The sequence below is a fragment of the Podarcis tiliguerta genome (genome assembly GCF_965153285.1).
Source record: "Podarcis tiliguerta genome assembly, chromosome: 2".
Taxonomy (NCBI): domain Eukaryota; kingdom Metazoa; phylum Chordata; class Lepidosauria; order Squamata; family Lacertidae; genus Podarcis; species Podarcis tiliguerta.
The window spans coordinates 79211141-79234849 of NC_139535.1; the positions used below are offsets into that span (position 1 = coordinate 79211141).

Sequence of the window (23709 nt, forward strand, 5' to 3'; positions counted from 1 at the left end):
ACTAAACTACAAAGCAAATATTGGCTTAGATTCCAGGGCCTTCTGCCTGAGCAGGAAGCACTTTTAGTGCTGTGGGAGTGCATTTGCTGACTCATCCATCTGCACTTTCCTGTGTCCTTCTCCAAAATAAATGACTTGGGATTACTGAACCCACTGGTATAGGTTTTTTTGGGGAAGGTGAGGGGTGGATGATGAGGGTTTGATGGAAATTGGTGACACACCCAGCCTACGTGAGCAGGATGTTTGTATCCAAGCTGTTGAATTTTGGACAGAATACACAAATTGTTTGTCAAACTTTAGGCAAAGGTTTTCACCAAACACCTAGGTTTCGTATTTTTCTTTCGTTTATTATTCCACTTCAACCAGCTGTCTCTTCAGTGAAAGACACTGAGAATGCCCTGGTGCATGTAGCTAACCCTGAGTTGCCTTAAAACTAAACAGAATACTTCATTTAAAATCATCATGAATTGCATCCAATTAAACAATTGCATGCACAGAACGTCTGCAAGCCTAACAAAACTCTCCCCTCCAGATGGTCAGAGCAAATTTGGTAGATGCACAGAAGTCCTAGGGAGGTAAGGGAAATTAGGTAAGCACAATAATTTAGTTGAATACATCCCTGTTGGTTAATAATAATAATAATAATAATAATAATAATAATAATAATAATAATAATACACCCCCTATACCCGAGGGTCTCAGGGCATTACTTTCAATTACCTCAAAGGAAAACGATGGTATAAATTTTATCCTGCCATGGAATGAAATTGGTGAAAGAACAGATGACTTCTTTCCACAAGCAAAACAATTGCAAATAATAAGCTAGTAAACCATCATGCCTTACTAACATGTTCTACCTAATCTGTTTCCATTGTTATAGCCCTGCACAAGTTGTGTGCTCTCATTTCCATGGTAATCAAATACACTGACCTGTGTTGAACTGCAGTTAGGATTTCAGAATGGCTGTCGTGATAATTTTCCTTTAGAAAATGCATTCTTTGTAGCAAGAGTAGTCTTAGAAGAGCCATGACCCTCTTTCTTGCATAAAAGAAAATGCCTCTTTAAGATAGGACTTGCCACTTGTAATTTTTAATAAGCGCAGTGTTAGTCTGTCGTTGCAAAAACAGCAATCTGGAAGGTGCTACAAATGCATTATGACAAAAGCTTTCCTGGGCAAAAGTTCCAAGTTCACAAAGGCGCTTGCTATAATGAAATGTTAGTCTTAATTGCTGACACCTTTTTCAGTCTTATCTATGTTGTATTGGGTTGCTGCAGCACGTCTTAGCACTATTCAGATCTAGCACTATTAGTAGCATGTGCTAAGGTCTAAGTAAATGATTCTTTCTGCATGACCAGCACAGGAAATTCAGAATGAACAGTTAAAATGAGAGGCATACATGGAACATAGGTGCATGCCCCAATGGATTGCAGCCAGTGAATCTGCCCACAGAAACATTTTAACAAGGACCGAGTAGCATGTTATTTTATCATCCTTCTAGTATGCATTAAATCTGTTCTGAGACAAGTCCCCCTGCAGTCTGGTAATGAGCCAAGTGCATGTGTTTGAGAGAGATGGGCAGTACTTTAAAGGATATACCTAGTTTCAAGGAAGTGAGAAATCTCTGCTACTTCCAAGCTCAAGGCAGTGAAAAGAACGTTATGTATTGCAAAATAATCTACATAAGCCTTGGCTGTGCTGGCTGGGGCTAATGGGAGTTGTAGTCCAAAACATATTGGGGGGGAGGTAGCAGGTTGGGGAAGGCTAGGCTACAGGCAGGTGGGCAAGAAGCCACTAGGCAAAAAATATTTATGTAGCACAGGAAGGGTTGCTGCAGCTGTTTGAGCTGAATTCACACATGCTCCTCCACTGATGACTTAAGGCAGAATCTAACCTCACAACCGGACTCTTCCTCTCTTGTACCAGAAGGGTCCTTGGCCCTCCTCCACACATTTTGGCTTGTCAATATCCTTAAATTGTGGTGCCCAGAACTGGACACAGTACTCCAGATATGGTATGGTCTGGCCAAGGCAGAATAGGGTGGCACTATAACTTCCCTGATTGGGACACTTCACTCCTGGTGACAGCCTAGAATAGCATAAGCTTCTTTCTTTCTTTCTTTTGCATCTTATGCACTGCTAAGATCCCTAGATCCTTTTCTATATGTACTACTGGGAATCCAGGTATTCCCCAACTTCTATTTGTTCAGGTGGTTCTTCTAGCCTAAGTGTAGAACCTTACATTTGTCCCTATTGAAATTCATTTTATTAGCTTTGGCTCAGCTCTGCAATCTGTTTAGGTCATCTTGAATCCCAATTCTGTCATCAGTGGCACTGGCTACTCCTGCCAGTTTGATGTCACCTACAAACGTCCCCCTCATCTCCATCCTTGAGACTGGGTGCTCTGTCCATCACATAGAGGGATCCTGCAGGAGGGTGAAATGTGTGTTTGTTGCACAGGGCACTGCATCCCTCAGGGGTCTTGAAGAATACATCATTCCCTCTGCCCATACATCCCATCCACTAGTCCATGGTAAGCAAATTCCAAAGATAGATGCTGATAGTATCTTTTGCTAGTGTTCACGTCTTGCGTATTGATTTCATGGGCTGGTTCATACCTCAGCTTTTATTCAGTGTAGTTAAATATTACCGCATCAGAATTGATATGGCTTATTTGCTCATAAAGACTCTTCAGGTGATTCATTTACTGAATTGCAAAGCAGGCGCTGTATAATATGAAAACATCCATTTTGCTTGGTTTCAGTTTATAACTTTATACGTAGAGATTACAGAGATGATGAAAAAAACAATGTCCTTCAAATCCAACAATAATAAGGAGGACTAGACTTGCAACACCAGTTAGAAAAATTAAAATCCTAAATATATTTTCCCTATGTGGTTTTTGGTTTTCAAGTTTCATGGTGCTTTGACATCAGACTTGAAAAACGTATCCTTTTATATTCAAGGGTGCTGTGTACAGCAGTGATAAGAGTAACATGGAAAGCAATTGTAATAAATATATTTTAAGATTTAAATTTGTAGCTTTAAAAGAAATTAATAAACGTATTAAAAATACATTAAAATGTATTTAAAATGTATTTTCAAAAAATAGATAAAAACCACTGTTCAAAAGAAGAAAGAACCAGAGATTTACATACATTTTCATAGCTGCTTTCAATGCAAACATTTGTAAGAAAGTAGTTGTAAGTATGTTGCTTGCATGTCCTTCTAGGCATCCTCAGTGTACAGCTAGCTAGGCAGGGTGAAAGCTAACCTCACTTTGCAGCAGGGATGGGAAACATGGCCTTCCCAGTCTTGTAGGACTCCCAGCTTCCATAATCCTTGACCATTGGCTAGACTGACCAGAGCTGATGGGAGTTGAAAGGACCACAACCGTTGGAGGGCCATAGGTTCCCCATCTCTGCTCTTATTTTCTCAAACCCATTAACATAGTATTATCGGAGAATTACAAAACTTATGGATTCCGTTTGGTTCATCCTTCCCTTTTCGTTCTGGAACTCAAGTTCTGGTGACTGATATGCTTTTGGCCTGTGGATTCTTTTATTAATTCCCACTAATCACATGTCCACACCCTTCCTCTAGTTTTCCATTTTTCTTTGCCAGCTGACACTTAACATTCCTTGGCTACCAAGCATGCTCAAACCTCATTATGTTGTTTGTTTTTACACCGTGTGTGCATTTAAAAGATTTTCTGTACTTTTGGAAACCTCAGCATTTCCCCTAAGCACGTCAATCAATACCTCCTCATTTGTCAGTGGTCCTGTTTTGGCTGCAGCTCTGTCAGCACTCATCACATGAGTTGGCTATTAGAGGGAGTGATAAACAAATGGTGAAATAAGTGGTCAATAAATTGCTAGGATTCAAAGAGCTACCTGGTAGGATTTTCAAGAGCACATGCCCAGTGGGATTTTCAGCTTTCATTGTTTCAACAGTAGCTTCCCATGCCATATTAAACTGCTTTGGAAGGTAAGTTGAAATACTGTTTGGCCATGCAACATGGGATGGCAGGGAGCTGCTGTTCAAGAGAAACCATTCTCACTTGCCCTTGATCTGCTGAAACAGCTGTCACTTATTGGATAATGGGTATAATTCAGCAGAAATATGTTGCACGGCCAAGTCCTATGGAAAACAATTAATTACAGTTAATGCCACATAGACTTCAATAAGATTTAGTTGTGACTAACATTTGCTGGGTTGTGCCAGGCATTATAATTAAGCTATGTTTTTTTTATCTTCACGAACTGGATCTTCTGACATCTTTCTTGTTACTTTTCACCAAATAAAAATGTCTAAAGATCCAGTCACTGAGTTGGATCATCTTAGCTCTGTTTCTTACCAAAGGAATGTCAGCTGATATTCTTGATATTTTCCTGTTCCTTTTTGGATATTCGTGGGTCTGTTTTGTATCGTGAACAAGAAAATCCCAAGTATTGGGGAAGTGAATAATTAGTTGTGCATTTGTTTATTGTAAGGAAAGTTTGCTGACAGGATTATAAATACGTTCCATGTGACTTCTTAAACTAAGGCAGCCGTCCTGTACCCACTTTCCTCAGAACAAGCCCCAATTGAATTCAATGGAATATACTTATGAGTAGACCTGTATGCTGTTAAACGTACACAAGAACAAGAAAGTTTTAGCTCCTGCTGCCTTTTGAAAATATTCCCAGTTTGGGAGCTTCATGGGTGAACTATAGTGTGAGGCTGGGAAATGTAAACTGTCAAATGGGATTCCTTTCAGTCAGTCACAACTGAGCTCCTTAAAAGATGGTGTTAGTATCCATGAATCGAATGGTAGATAGATTATCAGTACAAGAAACTCCAAAGGTGGGTACTAAAAATTGTGATTGGATGCCCCGAACCGTCTACTCATTGCTCATCAGCATCCTGTCATTTCACCACTATTTGCTGTGGAGTGTATCTTGCTGGATTCTTAGGTCTCTTGTCTTATGGGCTGGTCTTCTAACACCCTCTGTGTTTGCAGCCTAGGTTTCCCTCATTTTCATGGCTTCAGTCCCTTGGAGCTGTGGTGCTTCCAGAAGGTACGAAGAACCTCTGCCTGAATTTGTGATACTTCATGTCATTCGGAGCTCTACTCTTGGTTCCACACCTGGTCCCTGAGCCTGGCCTCCTTTCGCAGGGGGCAATACAGAGTGCATAAAAAGTGTAGGAGTCCTTGAGTCTGGCTAATGGGGAGCAAAGTAAACATAGCTGTTTTCCCCACATTGAGCAGCATGGTGGTGGCATGCATGCATTGATAACAGCTGCGGAAGAATCCCTAGAATATACTGTCTTTGCTCTTGACAGTTCCCTGCATGGAGTGCTCATGCCCATTGTCCCCCCAAGATAAGATTCTCAGGAACCTGCCTTAGTTGTTTGTTTCCAGCCCACCCTTCCTTGGCTGCTAGTGGTATAGCTTGGTAGCTCATTAGCTGTGGCTCACTGAATGCAGCGTGTTATGGGAATCTTCTCTTTATGTTGCACAGGTCTCTGTGGTTGTTCTAGAATTATTATTATTATACCATCATATACTTGCAGTTCTAAGGGTGGTTCACAGAATAAAATCAGAATATAAAACCACAAAATACATAATCAAAATGAAAACAGCAACCCAATAACCTGCCCCAACACATTTTAAAAGAGCAAAGGGCTACTAATAGCCCTGTTCTAAGACTTAGGATGGGACACCTCGGGAGTGATAGTGTTATAGGGACAACATGGAAACATTCCAAGCAGTTTCTGGCGCAAGTAACTAAAAATATAAGTCTGTTAGAGATGGTGTTCTCCTAGCATGTTTGTGGTCTGCAGTAGCTTTCCTCTTTTCTGAGCTCTTCATTTGAGCAATTTGATACTGGGAATACTGGATTTGGTCCCAAGACTCACAAATGGGAGTTCTGCTCAAGGAGCTTCCCAGCTCCTTTCTCCACAAATCCTCCTCAAAAATCTGTTCCTGAGTGGTAGAAGGATGGGAGATGGAGAGCATGTGCATGTAACAGAAAGTGCAAGTCTCAAATACAGGGGAAATGGAAATGCCTTTCCATCACACAAGCCCCCTGTGGGACCCAACCCACTTTGGTTCATGGGCAGGGGCCAACATTTTCTCCCATCCGCGTTGCCCTAGCCCTGCTTTCTCTGCTGTTAGAAATGATTGGGTGGGGGTGTCCCTATATAAATGGTTGTGCTTACCTGTCTTGTGCTAACGTCTGGTCCTTCCCATAGAGATGGGTTAGTGGAAGAGGCCTCTGCTGAGTAAGCAAATGCTGCTGTCCATTTACTGTTAGCTTCTATCCTTGTCCACCCCACCAGCATTTTGTCCTCTGCCCTGCCTGGAGCAAAATTCTCCAAAAGCACTGTATTTTCAAGTCATTGAGTTGTATCCAGCTAAGGCTAAGCTATACAGTGGTGCCTCGCAAGACGAAATTAATTCGTTCTGCGAGTTTTTTCGTCTTGTGAATTTTTCATCTTGCGAAGCACGGTTTCCCATAGGAATGCATTGACGGTTTGCCATAGGAATGCATTGACGGTTTTAAGAAAAAGGCGCAAGACGTTTTCGTCTTGCGAAGCAAGCCCATAGGGAAATTCGTCTTACGAAGCAACTCAAAAAACAAAAAACTCTTTCGTCTTGCGAGTTTTTCGTCTTGCAAGGCATTCGTCTTGCGAGGTACCACTGTATGTACAGTAGACCCACTGAACTCGATAGACACGAGTCCTATGCAGAGAACACCCACTGAGACGAATGAATGCAACCCTTTTGTCTTCCTTTCCCGTACCTCCTGCTTGTGTCATTTGAAGATGTTAGCTCTACTCACTACTTGTGGCCTTTAGGTAGAGAGAGATGGAGTAGGCGGCATTTGGGTATATTTTTAAACTGTGGCAGTAAGAAACCTGACAAACATCAGCTGGTGTAGCATATGGTTAAGAGACTGTTGTGTATGCATGAGGAAGTCAGATGTGCCATGAATTCACAAGGTGGCCTTGGATAAGGCAGACCCTAGTATGCATTATGGGGATAATAGTAACCAACATTACAACCAACCAACATTACAAGGTTCTTAGAAGGATGATGTTGAAAATAATTGATATACTGTTTCGGGCTTGCTGCGTGTTAACCATCACATTTATCTGTATGGGCTTGCTAAGACTTTCTCCTCAACTACTTATTTTCCCCATTAAAGATTATGTCTGATTAAAAAACCCCCCACATATTAACTGTTCTAAAGTCTTTTAAGGGCAATTATGCATTCACTGCTAACTCAGAATTTTCCCCCTCTCCTTTTCAGCACAGAGACATTAATCGCCTGCTGTATGTATGGAACCTCCCCACACTGCCATGAAGAAGGTCAGCTGGCCAGGCATGATATACAACTGAAATCTAGATTGCAGTGTATACTGGGAGAGAACTTTTTGCAAAAACCACCACACCCCTTTTCCAGGGCATCTGTACTTACTGTAAATTTACTTTGGAATTTGAAGTGTTAGAAATATTTTATAAACTTTTTTGCAATAAATAAGGCATGAGCCAAGGAGCCTGTTCAAGATGAACTTGCAAGGAACCACTTGAATTACTAGTATGAAGAATCACAAAGTGTACTCTTACTCTTCAAATGTGATCGTCTGAATAGGCCCTAGCAGTGGAGTCAAGACCTCTGGAAAGTTGGCTGTAAACTTCTGAACATTTACTTTTGTTCTTACTGTGTGTTATTTCACATCTTAACAAACTTTAGTATTTGGTGCAGCTGTTAGCAGAGTCGTAACCTATTTCTGGAAGCACGTCCACATTCAGCTGTGGTGTTCTGACAGTCCTGTTTGGAGGCAAAGGTTTCCCCTAGAGATGGTGGTAAGGGCAACGACAGTGAAATCCATGTAATTCTTGAATAATTATGGCAAACCTTTGCTGTTGTGGGAAATGTTTCTTTGATGGCCACGAAGATCATTCTGTAAAATGCAGGAATCACTGACAATACACAAATGCCTGTGTGATTGTGATTCTCTAGCAGTAGCCACCCTAAAGGACAGCTACAGCTAAGATAGGGTAGTAACTGGTATCCAAAGTCATGTTTCCTTTCTAGTGAGGGAACATATTGCACATTAAATTACAGTAGTCCTGATTTGGTTGTGACTAACTTATTCATAACAGCCCACTGTTAGATTGGGGTTTTTGCATTTCTAAAGTTAGTTGGTTTACAGGCCCTCTCCAATAAAACAAGTCTTAACTCTTATCTGCAGGACTTGAGTATTTAACTGCCAGATGGTTCCATATTTCAACGGAATTCAACCTAGTTTTCCACAGGATTGCACTCACTATTAAAATCTGCTTTTCATATTACCCAGGTATAAAACCTTAACTTGCATTTAGTTTATTAACAGCAGATCAGGATTCCCCAGGAAGCTTGATGGGTCAATAAACACAAGTCAAAATGAATGCACAACCTGATGAAGTACAAATAAACTATGACAATGCCATCTACACAAGAGTTAAGTCTTGTATGGCATCAAGGTAACCATCTACAGATTAACAAAATATCTCTCTTTTCCAAAGTTACCCATACCAGCAAATACAAGCTGAAGTCTTGGCTTCATAATTTCCATGCATGTTGTAATTATACAAGATTTTCCCTTGGCTTTGACAGATTTATATTTTTAAATAGCATTCTAAACATGGGAAAGATGTATGAGTTAGTATATTACAATGCAATTCTATATTAAATATTTACTAAAAATGTCTGTGAAAACATTTAAAATTTTATTTATAAAAACAGTTCATAGCACCTTTTTAAGAGGTTCAACTGTACCAGTTTTCTTAAGAAATTAGAGAGGATGTTTAAAGGACAACAAGCAATTGCTTTGCAGTAGTCTTTCTACAATAGTCAAAGCAAAAGAGAAATAAAGTATACTCTACAATTTTCCAGCAAGATTAGAAGCTTATTTGGGCAAGGCAAAAAGGTACTGCAGCGAGTCAGTGCAGTGTAGTTAGACAAAAATAAGCATCCTTTTTATTTAAAAGCAGGGTTGGGTGACTTCACTGGAGAAGGTGCACATACCTTAGGAGGTAACCATGGCACAAAATGATAGTTTTGACTCAGGAAAATGGTGTTGGCTGTACAAATAAGGGTACATATCTGGATTGATAATGGGTGGAGCCAGTAGTGCCTGCATAGACATCTTACTTTTAGCCTGTGCTCCTATTCCTTCTCCTTCAAGAGCACAACCACTGCCCATTTACATCCATAACACTGTACGAAGTGGTAGAACTACAGGTTTATGGGCAAAATAAAGACAGCAAGGTTGGAAAATGGACAAAATGGCTAGTTGGTACTTACTCATGAAGAATTGAGAAACTACAGCCACCTTGTTTTTCACTTTGAAATGATTGTCAGGGAAAAATTGTAGTGGTAGAAGTAATGTATTGCTTTTCACCCTTTTGCTTTAGTTGCTTAATATTTAAGCTTTGCTCCATGTTACCTTTTTTTGTCTGTTTGCTATGTCACTATGCCTCCTTCATTTGGTAGACTTGAATGAGGAAAAATGATTCAACTTTTAAGGGTCACTTGAAATTAATTGTTCAAGAATGTTGTGTACCATCTATTCAATAAAGCCTTGATTTTTTTCCTGCACTTTTAAAAAAGATAAAAAAGCAGTCTGTTTCTGCCTCTTCATCTGGTTGCTTATTTGACAGTAAAAGGCTAATTAATATACTCAAGCTGCAATCCTAGACATACTCTCCTGGACATAACTAGGCCTTCTGTGTAATCACACATAGGATTGCAGGTTGATAAACTGCTAACACTGCAATCCTATGTGTGATTACAATGTTTCTGTTGCTAGCACAAAGGATTGGGCCTTCATTTTGGTGTCCCCTGCTTCTGGAATGTTCCTCTATAGCCAGCGCTAACTTTTCAGTACTAAACGAAGAATTTATAAGTATTTTTAAAATTGTCCCCCCCCCCCCCCATTTTTTAGTATCGTGGTGTTTATATCTGCTTTATTTCAAATATAGATTTTTAATATGTTTAGTTAACTGCCTTGAAAACTCTTGTGAAAGGTGGGTGGAACATTCTGGGGAAAAAACAGAACACACACTTGTGCTGCAGGATATTACCAACCAAATAGGCTACAAGGTTTCTTGCTCCCCCTTGCAGCAGGCTCATTCTGTACCAGGTTTGCAAATCTGCTACTTCATTAGCAGCTGTAATACTGCCAACAGCTGAACTGTTGTTTATGTTATGGAGAATTAAGTATAGAGCTTCTTTGCCTGCCTTAGGAGCCTGGACGTGATTATCTCAAAGTGGTGCTGGGATGTGAACAAGCTGTAGAAAATGGTATTGTAAGTACAGCAGATGTACAGTCAAGAACTTGTGCCAGCTTTTTTTGTATTGATATTGCCACAGGTTGTTATAGTTTGCCAACTGCCTCTGTCACTGCCCCCTCAAAGAAACAAAAAACAACCCCAAGCACTAAATGGATAGAATTATCAAGTCTTTGATTCATTTACAGAGATAAACACCAACACAATTGCAGCTTTTGATAGCTGCAATTACACCCAGGCTATTTTATACAGTATACTACTTTTATAGGAAAAGCATTCATATGTTCCTTTGAATAAGAAGGCAACGAAATGCAGACCACAATACCATCAATGCTTTATTACACTTAGCAAAAGTGTCCTCTCTGAATAGAAAGGGATCAGCCCTCTCATTCACGCACATAGGCTGCAAACTCCATGAACACACAAAATGGTTGTACTTTAGTTACAGGTATGGGAACACTGGATTCTTCTATTTAGCAAAGCCAAACAATCGTCCCCCTTCATCACAAGGGAGGATAAAGAGTGCCCAAATAAAGTGCATCTAAGATGGCAGCGGAAGTCAGACCACTTCACTCTATTCACCCACACCTGTAAAAAGTACCTTATAGAAGAGAAATGCATAAGACTATGTTCGAATCTTTATATTTAGATAAAGATGTTAGGCCTTAAAAGTTTTAATTTTCCTTCTTTCTGCATTCACTGAAACGCCACAATTCCAATGCCACACTTTTTACCAGGAGTGGGTTGGGCTTATGTTATCGGTTGTTGTTATTTGGATTTTGAACAAAGTTGATAGAGTACGAGCCAGTTGAGGAATCCTGTTTCACCTGGAAGTTCTCTGTTGATAGGCCAAAAGGGCGCAGAACCAAGTTGCCAAGATCTTTCAGTTTGCCTGCAATATACACACACAAAAAGAAATGTACTTCCCAACATGTACAAGAAACTACACAAGGTCAAAAATGAAGCAATGTTTCTTGTTGCTTGAACACTGTCCACAATGAGGAGTTCCAAATGAATTGGCTGCAAGCATTCCATTGTTCAAGAGTGCTAACACAGGAGTGGTTCTGTTCTGTACAGCACGTGCCTCATGACACTTAAGCAACAGTAGATGGTCTATCATTTGGAAAGATGGGCTCCACATGCTTGAAACCTTGTTTAGTCCTCTGTCACAAGTTACCTACATTAGTGTTAAAAACTGTGCCTATTCAAAGCTTATCTGGTTTGCATGTATGATCATTTTGTCTCCAAAAGTAATTAAGCTTTGAGAACAGTGTTTTACTTATAGCTAATAAAGTAATTTTCAAACTTGCTACGAAGTTGTAGTAACCCTAAAAAAAAGTGCTGAAACCAAATGGTTCTTAGGCAGAAGTTACAGAGCAAGTAAAAAACCCCAAAACCTAAATAAAGCCTGCCTGAAGACCATGAACTATCAACATGAAACAAAACACATGGGTAAGAGATAAGGCACATAAAAGTTTGTATAAACTGAACACACTGGCCCAGGACCAGAGGCTTAAAAATTGGTTCGAATGAACAGCTCTTGTAGAAGCAGCACAAAACATTTTCCTTCTGTCATATTCAAATGCCAGCTTTACTGCTAAAACTGAAAGAGTAGTTGTATGGCATTTTGGGGTTCAATATTGTGTTCAGAAACTTGCTGCCTTTCAACTGCTGTGCTACAGATAGTGAAGCAAACGTTAGCCTCAGCAGTTGAAATGTAGGACAGACTAATTCATATTTCTGTTTGCTTTGCCTTTCATTCTAATAAGCATTATCATCTACACCCTACAGCCTCTGATCAGAATTTTAGATTATAAATCCACATAATTTCAAACTGAGCATGCAGCATAGTGTGTAAACATTGGTGTTGAGGCACAGCATCTTACTAAAAAGGAGATTGTGACCAGAACCACATGACCAATCAGGTCAGACTCCTGGGGGCAGGTCTTCTTCACTGACTGCCCTTTCTTCTCGCCAGCACAAGAGGGAAGGGAGATTCTGCACTCAGTATCCTGCTCAGCTACGAGTGTCTGGCAGAAATGAACCTGTCAACTGTTTCTCTGATTCTGGATGGTGGTCACTGTGCAATCCAGAGGGGTACTCTCTAATATGAATCTATTGGGAGTTTGCCTCTCAGAATGCATCTCCCCCACACACCCATTACCCACAACCCGCATACCTACTGCGACATTCATGAGCAGCTGCCACTGCTTCCCCTGTTGGACTCAAGAAGGCCCAGTGCAGACACTCCCATCCCAAAAATCGGGGGGGGGGGGAGAGATGATCCACACATACTACAACACCCATAGATGTCTAGATCAGAACAAATATATCTGATTGCCCATTTTCAACAACAGTTGTCAAATCAGCAGCTTAAAAGTAACATTCAATAAGCCTTGATGTTTGTGGAGTTGGGATGGTCTGAGATGGGGCATCAGTGTTGTGAAAAATGAGGATCTCTGAAACCCAAAGATTTCAGGGGTAAGTCTGTCCTAGAGTAGCAAGAGAAGTCATTAATTTGTCTGCAGGGATGGTTGTGTAAGAAATTCATGTTTTATACCAATGTATGGAAGCTACCACACAACCAAGCTGGGTACCAGTGCCACTTACCCAACATCTCTTCCTTAAGCTTCTCATTGCGTTCTTCTATTTGTCTTGGCAATCGCTAAGAAAAACAAACAAGAGAATCAATACTTCAAAGTTGGCTTTGACAACCTGTTTTTTTACCCATGACACATACTATGCATGGCTTGATGCACGACTTTGCATGAAAAAACACAGGGGACACACTCATAGCCAGAACTCACTGGAGCGCTGCAATGCTACTTTATACGTGAAGAACTACTTTGTAAGTCATTTTATGGTGCAGAAGTGTTTGGTTGAGTAAATGCTTCCAAACTGGAAACCATCCAAAATTTCTTCTGGAGATCACTCTTGAACTTCCCACATGGAACTCCCATCATCATTGTGAGATTTGAGGTTATTTTCTATACTGTCCACAGTTCACTGTGTCTTGCTTCTGTACTGGCTAAAATTACAGCACATGCCAGACACAAGGTTGCCCCTAAAAACATTACTTTGGAGCAAATTTCTGATAGATCAACATTGGGTCAATACATGTGAAACCCTTATTAATGCATGGTCTGATTGTTGATGTCTTCAGGGTTACAAAGTAGTGTACTGAAAGTTGCAAAGTAGTGTACTAAAAATAAACTCAAAGAGCAGTACCTTCTGTTAGAAGGTGTCACCTCTGAACTAGACAATTTTCATTGTTTTATTACTCCCTGAAATGTTATTATGGTCTTCTAGATTACTCTCTTGAATTATCTGTTGAAGCAATGAGGAAGGGGTTTACAGCTTTGAGATTTTAAACTATGATCAATGGTTCCAACTCAAAAAGCTTACTGTAGGTCAGTTCTTCCTTCTTAGAAATGAAGTTTCATTTTGGACTTAAATATGGGAATAAAGTAATCTGATCATACTTTTTCCAGTTTTAAAAGTATGGTAGGCTGTCATCCTGGTAATGCATGCCTTTACCCTTAAGATTTAATACTTATGTCCAACAGTTACCAGGAGCTATTCACTCCATTATTTGGGGAGGCAAAGACGCTTACCACACAAGCTTCTCTTGCTTGATGGATTGATGGGTCTTTTTCCAACAAGTTTTTGTAGTCTTCTAAAGCTTCATCCAGCTTTTCTGTTTTTTCATATAGTTCTGCTCTCCTGAGCAGTGCCTTGATATAGTTTGGATTTAATTCCAGGGCTATAAAACAGAATTAAAGAAACAGCAGAAAAACTGAGGTAGGAAACTTTTCACTTCAAAGCCTAGGGCATCTGCAGCATGTTCTAGTTTAGCTAGCCTCAGACTATAGGATAGTGCTGGCAGTAGAAGCTATGATCTAGTGTGAACCATACACAAATGGGTTAATAATCATTTTATTGTTTGCTTCAATGTACAGTTATAGCAAATATAAGTGATCAAAACCCTTTGTGGACCATCTTGAACTTGATTTACTTTCTAAGTGCAAGATCAAGCCATATACACAGCATGATTTCAGGCTACACATGCGTGTCCATGTGGATCTTAAAGGAAAACAAGCAGCTCTGCTCTAGCAGGAGTGAGGCTAGCTGGATACTCCATCACTCAGGACAATACCTGATGACCAGCTAATCGTTGGCACTTTGCACGCTGTGCCTTTGACTGTATGGTCTGATTTCAAACCATGCTGGCAAAAATGGGTCGCCTGCCATCTTAAGACACCAGTTAATTAACAGGTGGGCAGCACCCACCCATCTATCAAATTTGGCCTGCAGGGGTCAGCCAAATGCAGCTACCCAACCTCACTCATTCCATGGGCCAGGAACCACCTGTGGGTCTCAATCTGCTTTCAAGTGGGTCTTAGTTCCACAAGCTACCCAGTCTCTCTGCCTCACATCTCTGTACATGTGATAGCTCTTTGGTTAGACCAATGCTAGCGCCAGCTGAATAAAGGTGGCTGGAAGACCATTGGAGACCCCTCCAGTGGCGGGGGGGGGGGCTCCTTCCAAGAGGAAAGGGCTACAGGAGATGTTGAAGAAAACTAGAAAGTCATAAAAGGTGAATAATTTAAGAGAGAGAAAACAAATTTGGAATAAGAAGACAGGAGGTAAGAGAGGAATGTTATTCTAGGAGGGAGAAGGACACGTAAAAGGAGCAGGGAGGAGGAATGAAGGAAACTGACCATTTTAGGGGTGATGAAGTACAAGTGTGAAAGGAGGACAGAATAAATCACATGACATGAACAAAAGCATTCTGAGAGACATGTGGGCAGGGAGGCTGGATATAATATACAGTAAAAGCTTCACATAAAAAACCTCCAGATAATAAACTTTTACCTAAAATAAAAATGGGAATGCTCAATCAATAGTTCCAGAAGCAAAAATCGGTATTTAGCTAGTGGAAAACTGAATTATGGAACTCCACAAAAAATTGCTATGACAAAGAACACAGCAACTTCCAAAGAGATATTAGATGTCAATAAAACAATGTCAGTAACTGCCAACTGATTAGAGCAAATTCCACCTCCATCACCATTTTTAACTGGGTTCATCTGTATACCTCCGCTGGTGGGGTGCCTCTCAAGTAGATAACAGTCTTACCAAGACAACATGCTTTTAACAGAGCACAAGAACAGGAAAACAGTACCTTTGCTGCAGTCACTTATGGCAATTTCCCTCTTGTCCTGTAAAAGAAGAGGTGGCATTAACATTTAACACCAAATAGTATTTTTATAGAAATGCTAAATACTTATTCTTTGTGATACTTATTCACATATTTTAATGTTTGCAGTGTAACAGAATATTCTGGATGACTTATTCTAAAGCTGTGAGGGGACTAATTTGGCTAAACTACTTAGAGGCTAAGAAAAGTATGACCAGCATTTGTTGGTGAGCTCTTCCACAAGGGGACTTACGGCATGCAAATGTACCAAACTGCTGTACATTCTGCTGCAAATTCAGCAATAAGTAAAATAAAAGCATACTAGGAATACAATCAAAATTGTTGATGCAATAGACCGTGTTAACATTGATTTACTCTCTTGATTTAAATAGTTGGTATGGTAGAGTTTTTGGCTGGCTGGCCTTGCTGGTCATGCCAAATATTGCAGTTTCCAGTTAACATCCTTGCTTAGCAAGCCCCACCACCCCGCACCAATCTTTCCCAAGGACAGCACACCCGGTTTGCCTGAAGTTGCCTTCCAGCATCAGCATCCAACACCCCCTTCTCAATGGAAGGACCAAGGAGGAACGCATCAGGTTGTTCACTGCTGCTTGAAAGCATCCCAAACACCTTCAAGCAGAAGCATGGAGCACCTCCCTGCCAACCTCACTCAAGAGAAGAGCCATTAGGAAGCACGCCTGGTTGAGCAGCAGCATTCAACCTTCCTTGCCTGCCTTTCTTGCCCTGGGGGTTGCAGGGTTGGCCGAGCTTGGATGAGGATCTCCAGGCAACCACAACTCTGGAGCTGGCAGGGACTGCTGTGCAACTGCCCAAGCCCCGTCCATCTCTACCGCTTCCCCAAGTGAGGAAAAGACTGGTCACTCATGAGTCATGGCATGTGCCAAAGGTCAGAGGAAACCTCTTAAGTCTGGAAGTAAGACTGTGCTGACCTGCCTGCTTAATGAGGTCCCAGTTTTACTTTTTCTACTCAGCACTGTTCCCGTGTTCTCCCACAGTGAGAAAAAAGTCTAAGAAAACGAAATGCCTTCAGCTGTCAAGTTTATAGCTGAAAGGGAAGATGTAAACAATAATCACATTCAATCATTCTTGCTACTTCACTGCCTTGGGCATTACCTGTTTCATTCTTGCTGCAGCTCTGTTTGAATACAAAATGGATCTGTCTGTGTTACAGCAGGCTGGACAAACCTGCAGAGCTCTTGCATAAGCATCTTCAGCTTCTTTATATTCTGCAGTTTAAATGAAATGTCAAGATCGAAGACAGTAAGTGCACACACAAGAATTGATGCCTTGAAGGCATGCCTAGCATCACATCCCGCCCCCGCCCCCAATTTAATTTTTCAGAAAAAATACACTGCTAAAACAAACAAAATAGCAATGTATCCCAGTCCGAGCAACAGTCATAAGGATAGCTAGAAGCATTACCAAATGTTCAGAATCTCAAACCAACCCTTTCGAGGGCTTAGGGGCCAGTCATAGCACATTACAACATCTTTAACATAGGTGAGGGGCTGCTCATGGTAGATAGGACTACCCCAAGGCAATTAGGAGACATCATTAAGGGAGGAGTTAAGAGTAGGGCAAGGCTCCACAAATACACTTTGTTTTAGTTGCTAAGGCAACTAAAATATAATTCTGGCAACCTGGAATGCAGATACTGGTAGCCAAGGTCTATTTTCCTGACAGTACACCAAGCCTTGGAGATACTGGAGAGGCAAGAAGACCTTTCTACTTTTGGACAAGCTCTGTGATTCAGCACAAGTAGTATGGCTCCTTACCCTGCTTCCCAGCACTGAGCTAGAGAAGAGCGCAAGGGATTCCCCCCACCATCAAGTCACTGGGCCTAGAGCATGGTGTGATGTATTTCTTCAGAATAAAACAGAGTGATGGCAAGCCCATCTATTAAGGTCAAACAAAATGTGAAGACCCTTGCTGAAAGTGCACTCATTCTCTGAGTGCCAACCTTTATGCGCCCCAAAATGGCACCATCCAAAGACAACAAGAAGACTTTCAGCAGGATATGGGGAATCCCGAGGTTTGCAGAAGTACTAAACATATTTAAGAAAATGGCAACAACTCGCTCAGAGCTGTTTCCCCAAGACTGATTGAAAGGGGGGGGGGGGGGAACAATCAATGGCACAGTTGCCTCAAAATCTACAATGGATTTAATCCCAAGTAAGCACAAGTATGACTGCAGTTCTGGGATCTTAACTCCCAGAACCCTTAAAAGAGAATTCCCAAATACAATGGTAAGGTATAAAATGAAGTCTTCTCCAGGGGTATGTATTCCAGATATGGCTGGTCATAAGAAGACTACATAAACACCTATAAGGACCGCATCAATCACCTGCACAGATGACAAATTCTACATAGCATTTGTCTTTAGACTGACCACAATTTGGGTATTACATAGTTGTAATTCACCCACCTCCTTTCTTGAACTGTTCATTTCCTTCTTCTTTTAATTTTGTGCTCTCATTTCTTCTCCGCTGTAATACAAAGAAGACCACATAATAAATAACTGAAGCAAGTAAGCAAAATAGCTTATTATTTGATATCACAATGGAAACTGCAACCTGAAATATGGAAATATCTATCCAAAAACCCATCTATTATTTAGTATTTTGCCTAGCTATTTTGTACATACTTTTTAATGTTCTGATTTCTAAAAAGGAGACATGTTTCAAAATTTGAGTGAAGTCTTCTCCCCGCCAAAAAGACCCAAGAGTTCTTGAGGCTTGGCTATCCACAAAGGCAAACAGTAGGCAAACCATAACCATAGCAAATTGGTTGGAGGCTCTTCCTTAGGCAAGGAGAACCTACCAAGTGCTTGTTTATGACAATTTTTTTACATTAAAAATAAAATAAAATAATTTCTTGTTCTCTGAATCCTGTGAAACAGAGGTCACTCTGCATTTTACAGATGAGGCACTAAGGCCAATAGAGACTTCCCCAAACCAAGGCTGGAGTTGTTTGACCTCAGTCTTGTAGTTCCAACCACACAAACTATTCACCCACTTGGGAGGGGGGAAAGTGAATGAAGAACTGACCTAATGTACATAGAAATTGATTATTGTTTATGATTATTTCTGCTATATGTTCTTTGGTAAAACAAGGAACAGTCAACTTTTGTGGAAAAATAAGCTTTCAAGAATTACAGCCCTCCATCTCTTTTCACTAACTACCACATGCTCTTTGTTCCCAAATCCCATTTAAGACTTTCCAACCTGGACTACCCTGTGACATAGGAGCTCAACCAATGTCTTGTGGGGGCAGGAAGATGTCTAGCCACCAACACCTTCTACCTCTTTTACTAATTTCCCAACTTTTTCAAACCTCTGCCTCTCTATCCATTTCTTCCCTTGCCCCCTCCTCCCCCTTTAATCCTCTTTCCACTGGTCTCTAGTTCCTCATCTTTTCTGCCCTCTCCCCATTCCCTAAGGTTCCTCCCCCCCCCCCCGCCCCACAATAGTTCTTTCATCCTCACATCCATGACAGCCAGCATACTACTTTCCTGGCCGCTGAGCCAATTTCTGCTTCCTAGTTCAGGTCCTGTGACATCATAAGAGCTCAGCCAATAAAAAGAGGACTTGAAAGGCAACAGACCCTGCATTTAACTTGAAATCAAGTGTATCAACACACACACCTACCTCTTTTTGTTCATTCTCTGCTTTAATACACACTACTTAAAACTGATTGCCCAACACACTCAAGATTTAGCTTGCTACCACAGTACAGAAAGGAACTGTTGTAAGATAAATTTCATTTTATTCTCTGGATTTTTTGAAGTGCCTTACCATGGAGGTTTTCCGTTTTTTTACTGTGGGGAAAAACTTCCTTTTTAAAGAAAGGAAAGTTATAATCTTTCAAATATATACAGCCAAAAAATTCCTATTCAATTAGAGAAAAGTTAACAGAGCATATATATATATATATATATATATATATATATATATGCACATTAATGATTTCCTTTCTCTTTTAGAGAAATCAGGGCCAACAACATTTTCTACTACCCAGCCATACACCTCCAAATTTTAGTAAGCATTCATTGGATGAAAATAAAATTTAGTTTTGTGGTTTTGCTGGTAATTGATAGGAACTAAAAATTTGAATGTAAGGGAAAATATTACAGGTTAGGAAACATACATTTGAACAGGAATGCACTTCCTTGATAATATTTTTCTGTCATTAACCATGGCTGAAAGCTAAAAAGATACAGTACATGGAGCAAGCAGTCCAGCAGTAAGCGTGTAAGTACAAGCAACCTGGATCATCTAATGACTAGCAGGAAGATAACTCTGCAAAGTAAATATTTACACAATTTTAATATAATAGAGAGTTTAGCTTTACTAGACATGAGTTGTATGTTACCCAGTGAAGAATCTGATTTTGTTTTTAAATGCAAACAGAGGCCTTGTTGTTTATATACTGCTGAGTCACTGTTGCACATCTTTCTTGATATAAAAGGAGAAATGACTGTGTCTGAACCCTAAAAAGCAGCCTTGCTTGAGGAATGCATTTTAATCCCTTTATTAACCTTAGTTATCCAGTCTCAGAATTCCCCAATCTACCCTTTGTTCATTGCACATAAACTGATTGACAAAACCACTGTTGCTTTTGTTGAATGATAAACATAACAAAATAATTAAAAGATTAACTTTTATTTTAGATGAATATTCTTGCTACTGAATAAGCATTGCTTGCAAAGGTGAAAAGCCCAAATCCAGACAATCATGTCGCAAACAAGCAAGATTATATGTGTCTTCTAGCAATTCTGACCTTAGGAAAAATCTCACCCACCACCAACAAGCACAGCTTTTTAAACTTTTAACAGTTGCCTTTTCTAAATCCTGAAATGAATCAGACAACTCAGATAAGTCAAACGGCACTTAAAAATCTAGAAGAGTCTAACACAAGAAATTTTTAAAAAGTACAGCCTGCACACAATTGTCCGGCAGGCACACACTGCCCATTTCTGTTTTAGGATGATAGAGAGCAAGTGGAACAGAATAATCAGAAGACAAACAGAAACACAACAAAGGAGTGGTAAAGGAAAAGTCGGTGTCTCTGGCAAATATGGATAACACAGACAAAAATGAGGAAATAATGAGTCTGCTTGCAATCACATGTAGCAACATTCCCTAACTTGGTGCTGTGATGGCTAGGACTGATGGGAGTAGTAGTCCAAAATATCTGGAGGGCATCAGGTTGGGGAAGGCTGACATAAAGGAATCCACAGAGACATTTCTTGTTTTCCTATATCTTGACACTTAAGCTGTGGGTGGGGAGAGTCACAGTGCTGGAATTTAATCACAAACCCTCCAAACCTCATCCATAAAACAGGGGGGGGGGGGAATGTGTGAACCTGCGCCCTGAAAAGATTGCAATCCAACTAAATCATTGTGTACATGGAATGATTTCCAAGAGCACAATGGATTCATTTAAGTAGTTCTGCATGCACAATGATTTCATTGCACACTTGCCAATAAGCCCCACTAAGCTGAAAAGGATTTACTTCCAAAAAAGCATGAACAGGGATTGGCTGCTGTAGGTGGGAGTAAATTTGACTGAAATCAACAAATGCTATTTCCAATTAAAAAAAGAGCAGGACTATGTTGAAAGATTTCATTTTTAAAAACATACGGTGAATACTAGAAAAGCTAAAATTCAAAACATACTCCTTGGAACTTTGTTGCACTTAAATCAATGGGACATACTTCCAAAGAAATATCATTAAAATCAGAGTGCTAATCAACACAATGTTAAAGAAACATTTGTAGTTTCATTAAAGCATACCTGTTTTTCTTCCTCAGACATATTTTTCTCTAGTTCTAATAAGTCCTTTTCATCTAGCTCTATTTCATTTTCTAAAGGATCTGCCTTATTATTGTGATTCTCTTCTGCCACTCCTGCTTCAAAAGAGTCATTACAGTCATGGAAGAGGTCTTCGTCTTCTCTGGACTCAGAGTGAGGCAGCTGAGTCACTCCTTCTTTGGCGATTTTGGGGACATGCACATTATTACAATCTGGCTGCGAAGGACTGCTTTGTTCCTCTGAGAGTTTCAAACCCTCAACTAATTTTTCAGGAGAAATTGAATCTTCAGATTCCATGTTGAGCTTACAAAGTTGATTTTCTGCCTTCAACAAACAAACACAGAAAGAAAAATTACATATGGCAACAGATATGAAATCTTTAAACAATGCTGGCAAAATCTTAACACATCTAATCACAGAATCAGCTATAAACTGATAGTTGGATCTAGAGATACTTCCCCTCCACCATTTTAGCTTCATCATTCTCAAAGCAGTACTCTTCCAAAGCAAGCTAAACTCTAGCATAAATTTGTACCAAATCCCATTTTATTGTATTTTGAACAAGATTATAATGTATTTCAACAGTAATCCAGTGCCTTTAGTAGCAGCATGGTGAGAAACTGTTCCCAGATGCAACTCCACCAGTTACTGAACCTACTAAAATATTGACAGATGAAACGGCCTTATTATTTAAAGTCAGATCATGAGCCTACATAGTCCACCACTGTCTTCTCTGACTCTCCCCAGGGTAAGCCTTGCTACCTCAATTTTGTATTTTAACTGGAGACACGAGGGATTAAACCCTGGACTTCAATGTGCCCTCCCAATCAATTATGGCTCTTACCCCAATATTTCCATTTATTTGTTTTACAGGTTTATGTCATGCCTTTAAAATAATAATAAAGCAACTGAAAGAAATTACAAAAAACCGTGTAACCTCCCCCTCCCTTCCTCTTCTCCCACCCGCGAGAACAGGGTTGGCTTTTGAACTAATCCTGGCAACTCCTCACATTCAAATCATGCCCGCAGACACCCAAGCATGGCATCACAGCAGCGGGTACGGCAACTGAACCCACAACCGCCCCACCAGGAACAGCAGCCATGGGCTGCCAGGCCAGTGAAGCCACAGAGACATTTTGCAAATTCCTCCTCGCAGAGCTGCTAAAGCTGCACACCAAAAAAACCCCCCAAAACACCACGTCCTTATTTCACGAATTCGAGGCGTTCCCCCCTCGGTCCTCTTCACCGTTAGTGCTGACAGGAGCCAGTGATCAAGAATTCGGGGCCCTTGGGCAAGCAAGCTCGCTCCTCGTAGCTCCCCCGCCCCTGAAGCATATTCTAAGGCAGGTGACCCAGGAGCCCCACTTCGCCCACTGCCCCGTTTCTCTTCCTCAGAGGCCCGTACCTATCACGTCTCTACCCGCAACTCCACTACTTCCTGACGCCGCGTCGTTCACGCGTCGCGCTCCCCCCTACGTCACTTCCTGTTTCCTTTGCAGGGGCGAAGCCAAGAAGACGCTTGGAGGGAGGCTTCGGAGAAAGGAGCGTTAATGACGTCACGCCCTCGTCTCGGAGGGGTGGACGTCGAGCCTCCCCGGCCAATCAGCGTGGCCGTGGCGCCAAGGGAGGCGGGCGGGAAGGCATTGGCGCTGTAGGGTTTGGGTTTGCGTAGAGAGGCTTTAAGGCGAAGGGGCTCCGCATGCTCGTTGGCGGGGGAGAGGGATCCCTTACGTTGCCATGTAAGGCAGTCTTATGGCTGATTGCTTAGAAGTCATTGTCACTGCTCCCTAGCAAGTGGCTTTGTGGCTGCAGGCGAAGAGCCTCGCAGGGATGGAGCGTGGCGCTTCTACTGCAGCGCGTAGACTAGGGCAGTTCCCGGTGAAATAAAGGGGGACAGAAGTTGCCACCCTAAACTTTTACTTTCCTGTTAAGTGATTGAGGAACTCGAATACAGTAATTACAGAGCAGGAAGAAACTCAGAGCACCATCTTTTTCTTTTTCTTTTAAAAATGTAATCTGGATTGTATGTCCTCGAATATGGGCAAAGTTTCTCTCCATGGACAAGAACAAAAATAAGAATAAACTTCCTGCAGTGTGTGCTTTCTTTCAGGAAGAAAATGTTCTGGTTGGCTAAAGCTGGTCCTGCATACATTAGAACCAGGATCTCCAAGCTTCCTTCTATATTGCCTATAGGGCTGCAATAGCCCCATAAGTAGAGTACTGATCTACAGGCCGACCAGGCCGCCATTTTTAAATAAATCTTTAAAAAATACAATTTTATACTGCAGCAAGTTGAGAGGAAGTCAGGAATATGCCCAGTATCGGTTTTCGCAATTCCAGAAAGCAAAGCTCA

General features: G+C 40.9%; 2 protein-coding genes across 4 annotated transcripts in view; one reads left to right on the forward strand and one right to left on the reverse strand.

Moving 5' to 3' along the window:
• The window catches only part of PWWP2A (PWWP domain containing 2A), a 28367-nt gene extending 18293 nt beyond the window's left edge, over nt 1-10074 (forward strand). For both annotated transcript variants that reach the window (XM_083430771.1, XM_083430772.1), the window contains exon 3: nt 7296-10074. Coding sequence is in view for 1 of the 2 variants with exons in the window: in XM_083430772.1 (XP_083286898.1) it covers nt 7296-7309 (14 nt within the window). In the remaining variant the exon portion in view is untranslated. The remainder of the gene's footprint in view (nt 1-7295) is intronic.
• A 569-nt stretch (nt 10075-10643) lies between these two features.
• TTC1 (tetratricopeptide repeat domain 1) lies at nt 10644-22900 on the reverse strand. Of its 2 annotated transcripts, none has more exons than XM_083430972.1 (8): nt 22762-22900; nt 21339-21680; nt 17968-18028; nt 16656-16768; nt 15507-15543; nt 13936-14084; nt 12932-12986; nt 10644-11213 (listed from the first exon to the last, which is right to left on the reverse strand). In XM_083430972.1, the coding sequence occupies exons 2-8, from the start codon at nt 21651-21653 to the stop codon at nt 11077-11079; spliced, it is 867 nt and encodes a 288-aa protein (XP_083287098.1). In that variant the 5' UTR covers nt 21654-21680; nt 22762-22900; the 3' UTR covers nt 10644-11076. The 2 variants fall into 2 exon arrangements, with proteins under 2 accessions (XP_083287098.1, XP_083287099.1); XM_083430973.1 differs by lacking the exon at nt 22762-22900 and adding an exon at nt 22603-22753.
• Between the last annotated feature and the right edge of the window lie 809 nt (nt 22901-23709).

Coding starts and splice junctions, on each gene's coding strand:
- TTC1 (XM_083430972.1), bottom strand. CDS start 21,653: ATGGAATCTGAAGATTCAATTTCTCCTGAAAAATTAGTTGAGGGTTTG. Junction 15,544..16,655: donor CTGCAGCAAGAATGAAACAG/GTAATGCCCAAG, acceptor CTTCTTTTACAG/GACAAGAGGGAAATTGCCAT. Junction 12,987..13,935: donor AAGCAAGAGAAGCTTGTGTG/GTAAGCGTCTTT, acceptor TGTTTTTCTTAG/CGATTGCCAAGACAAATAGA.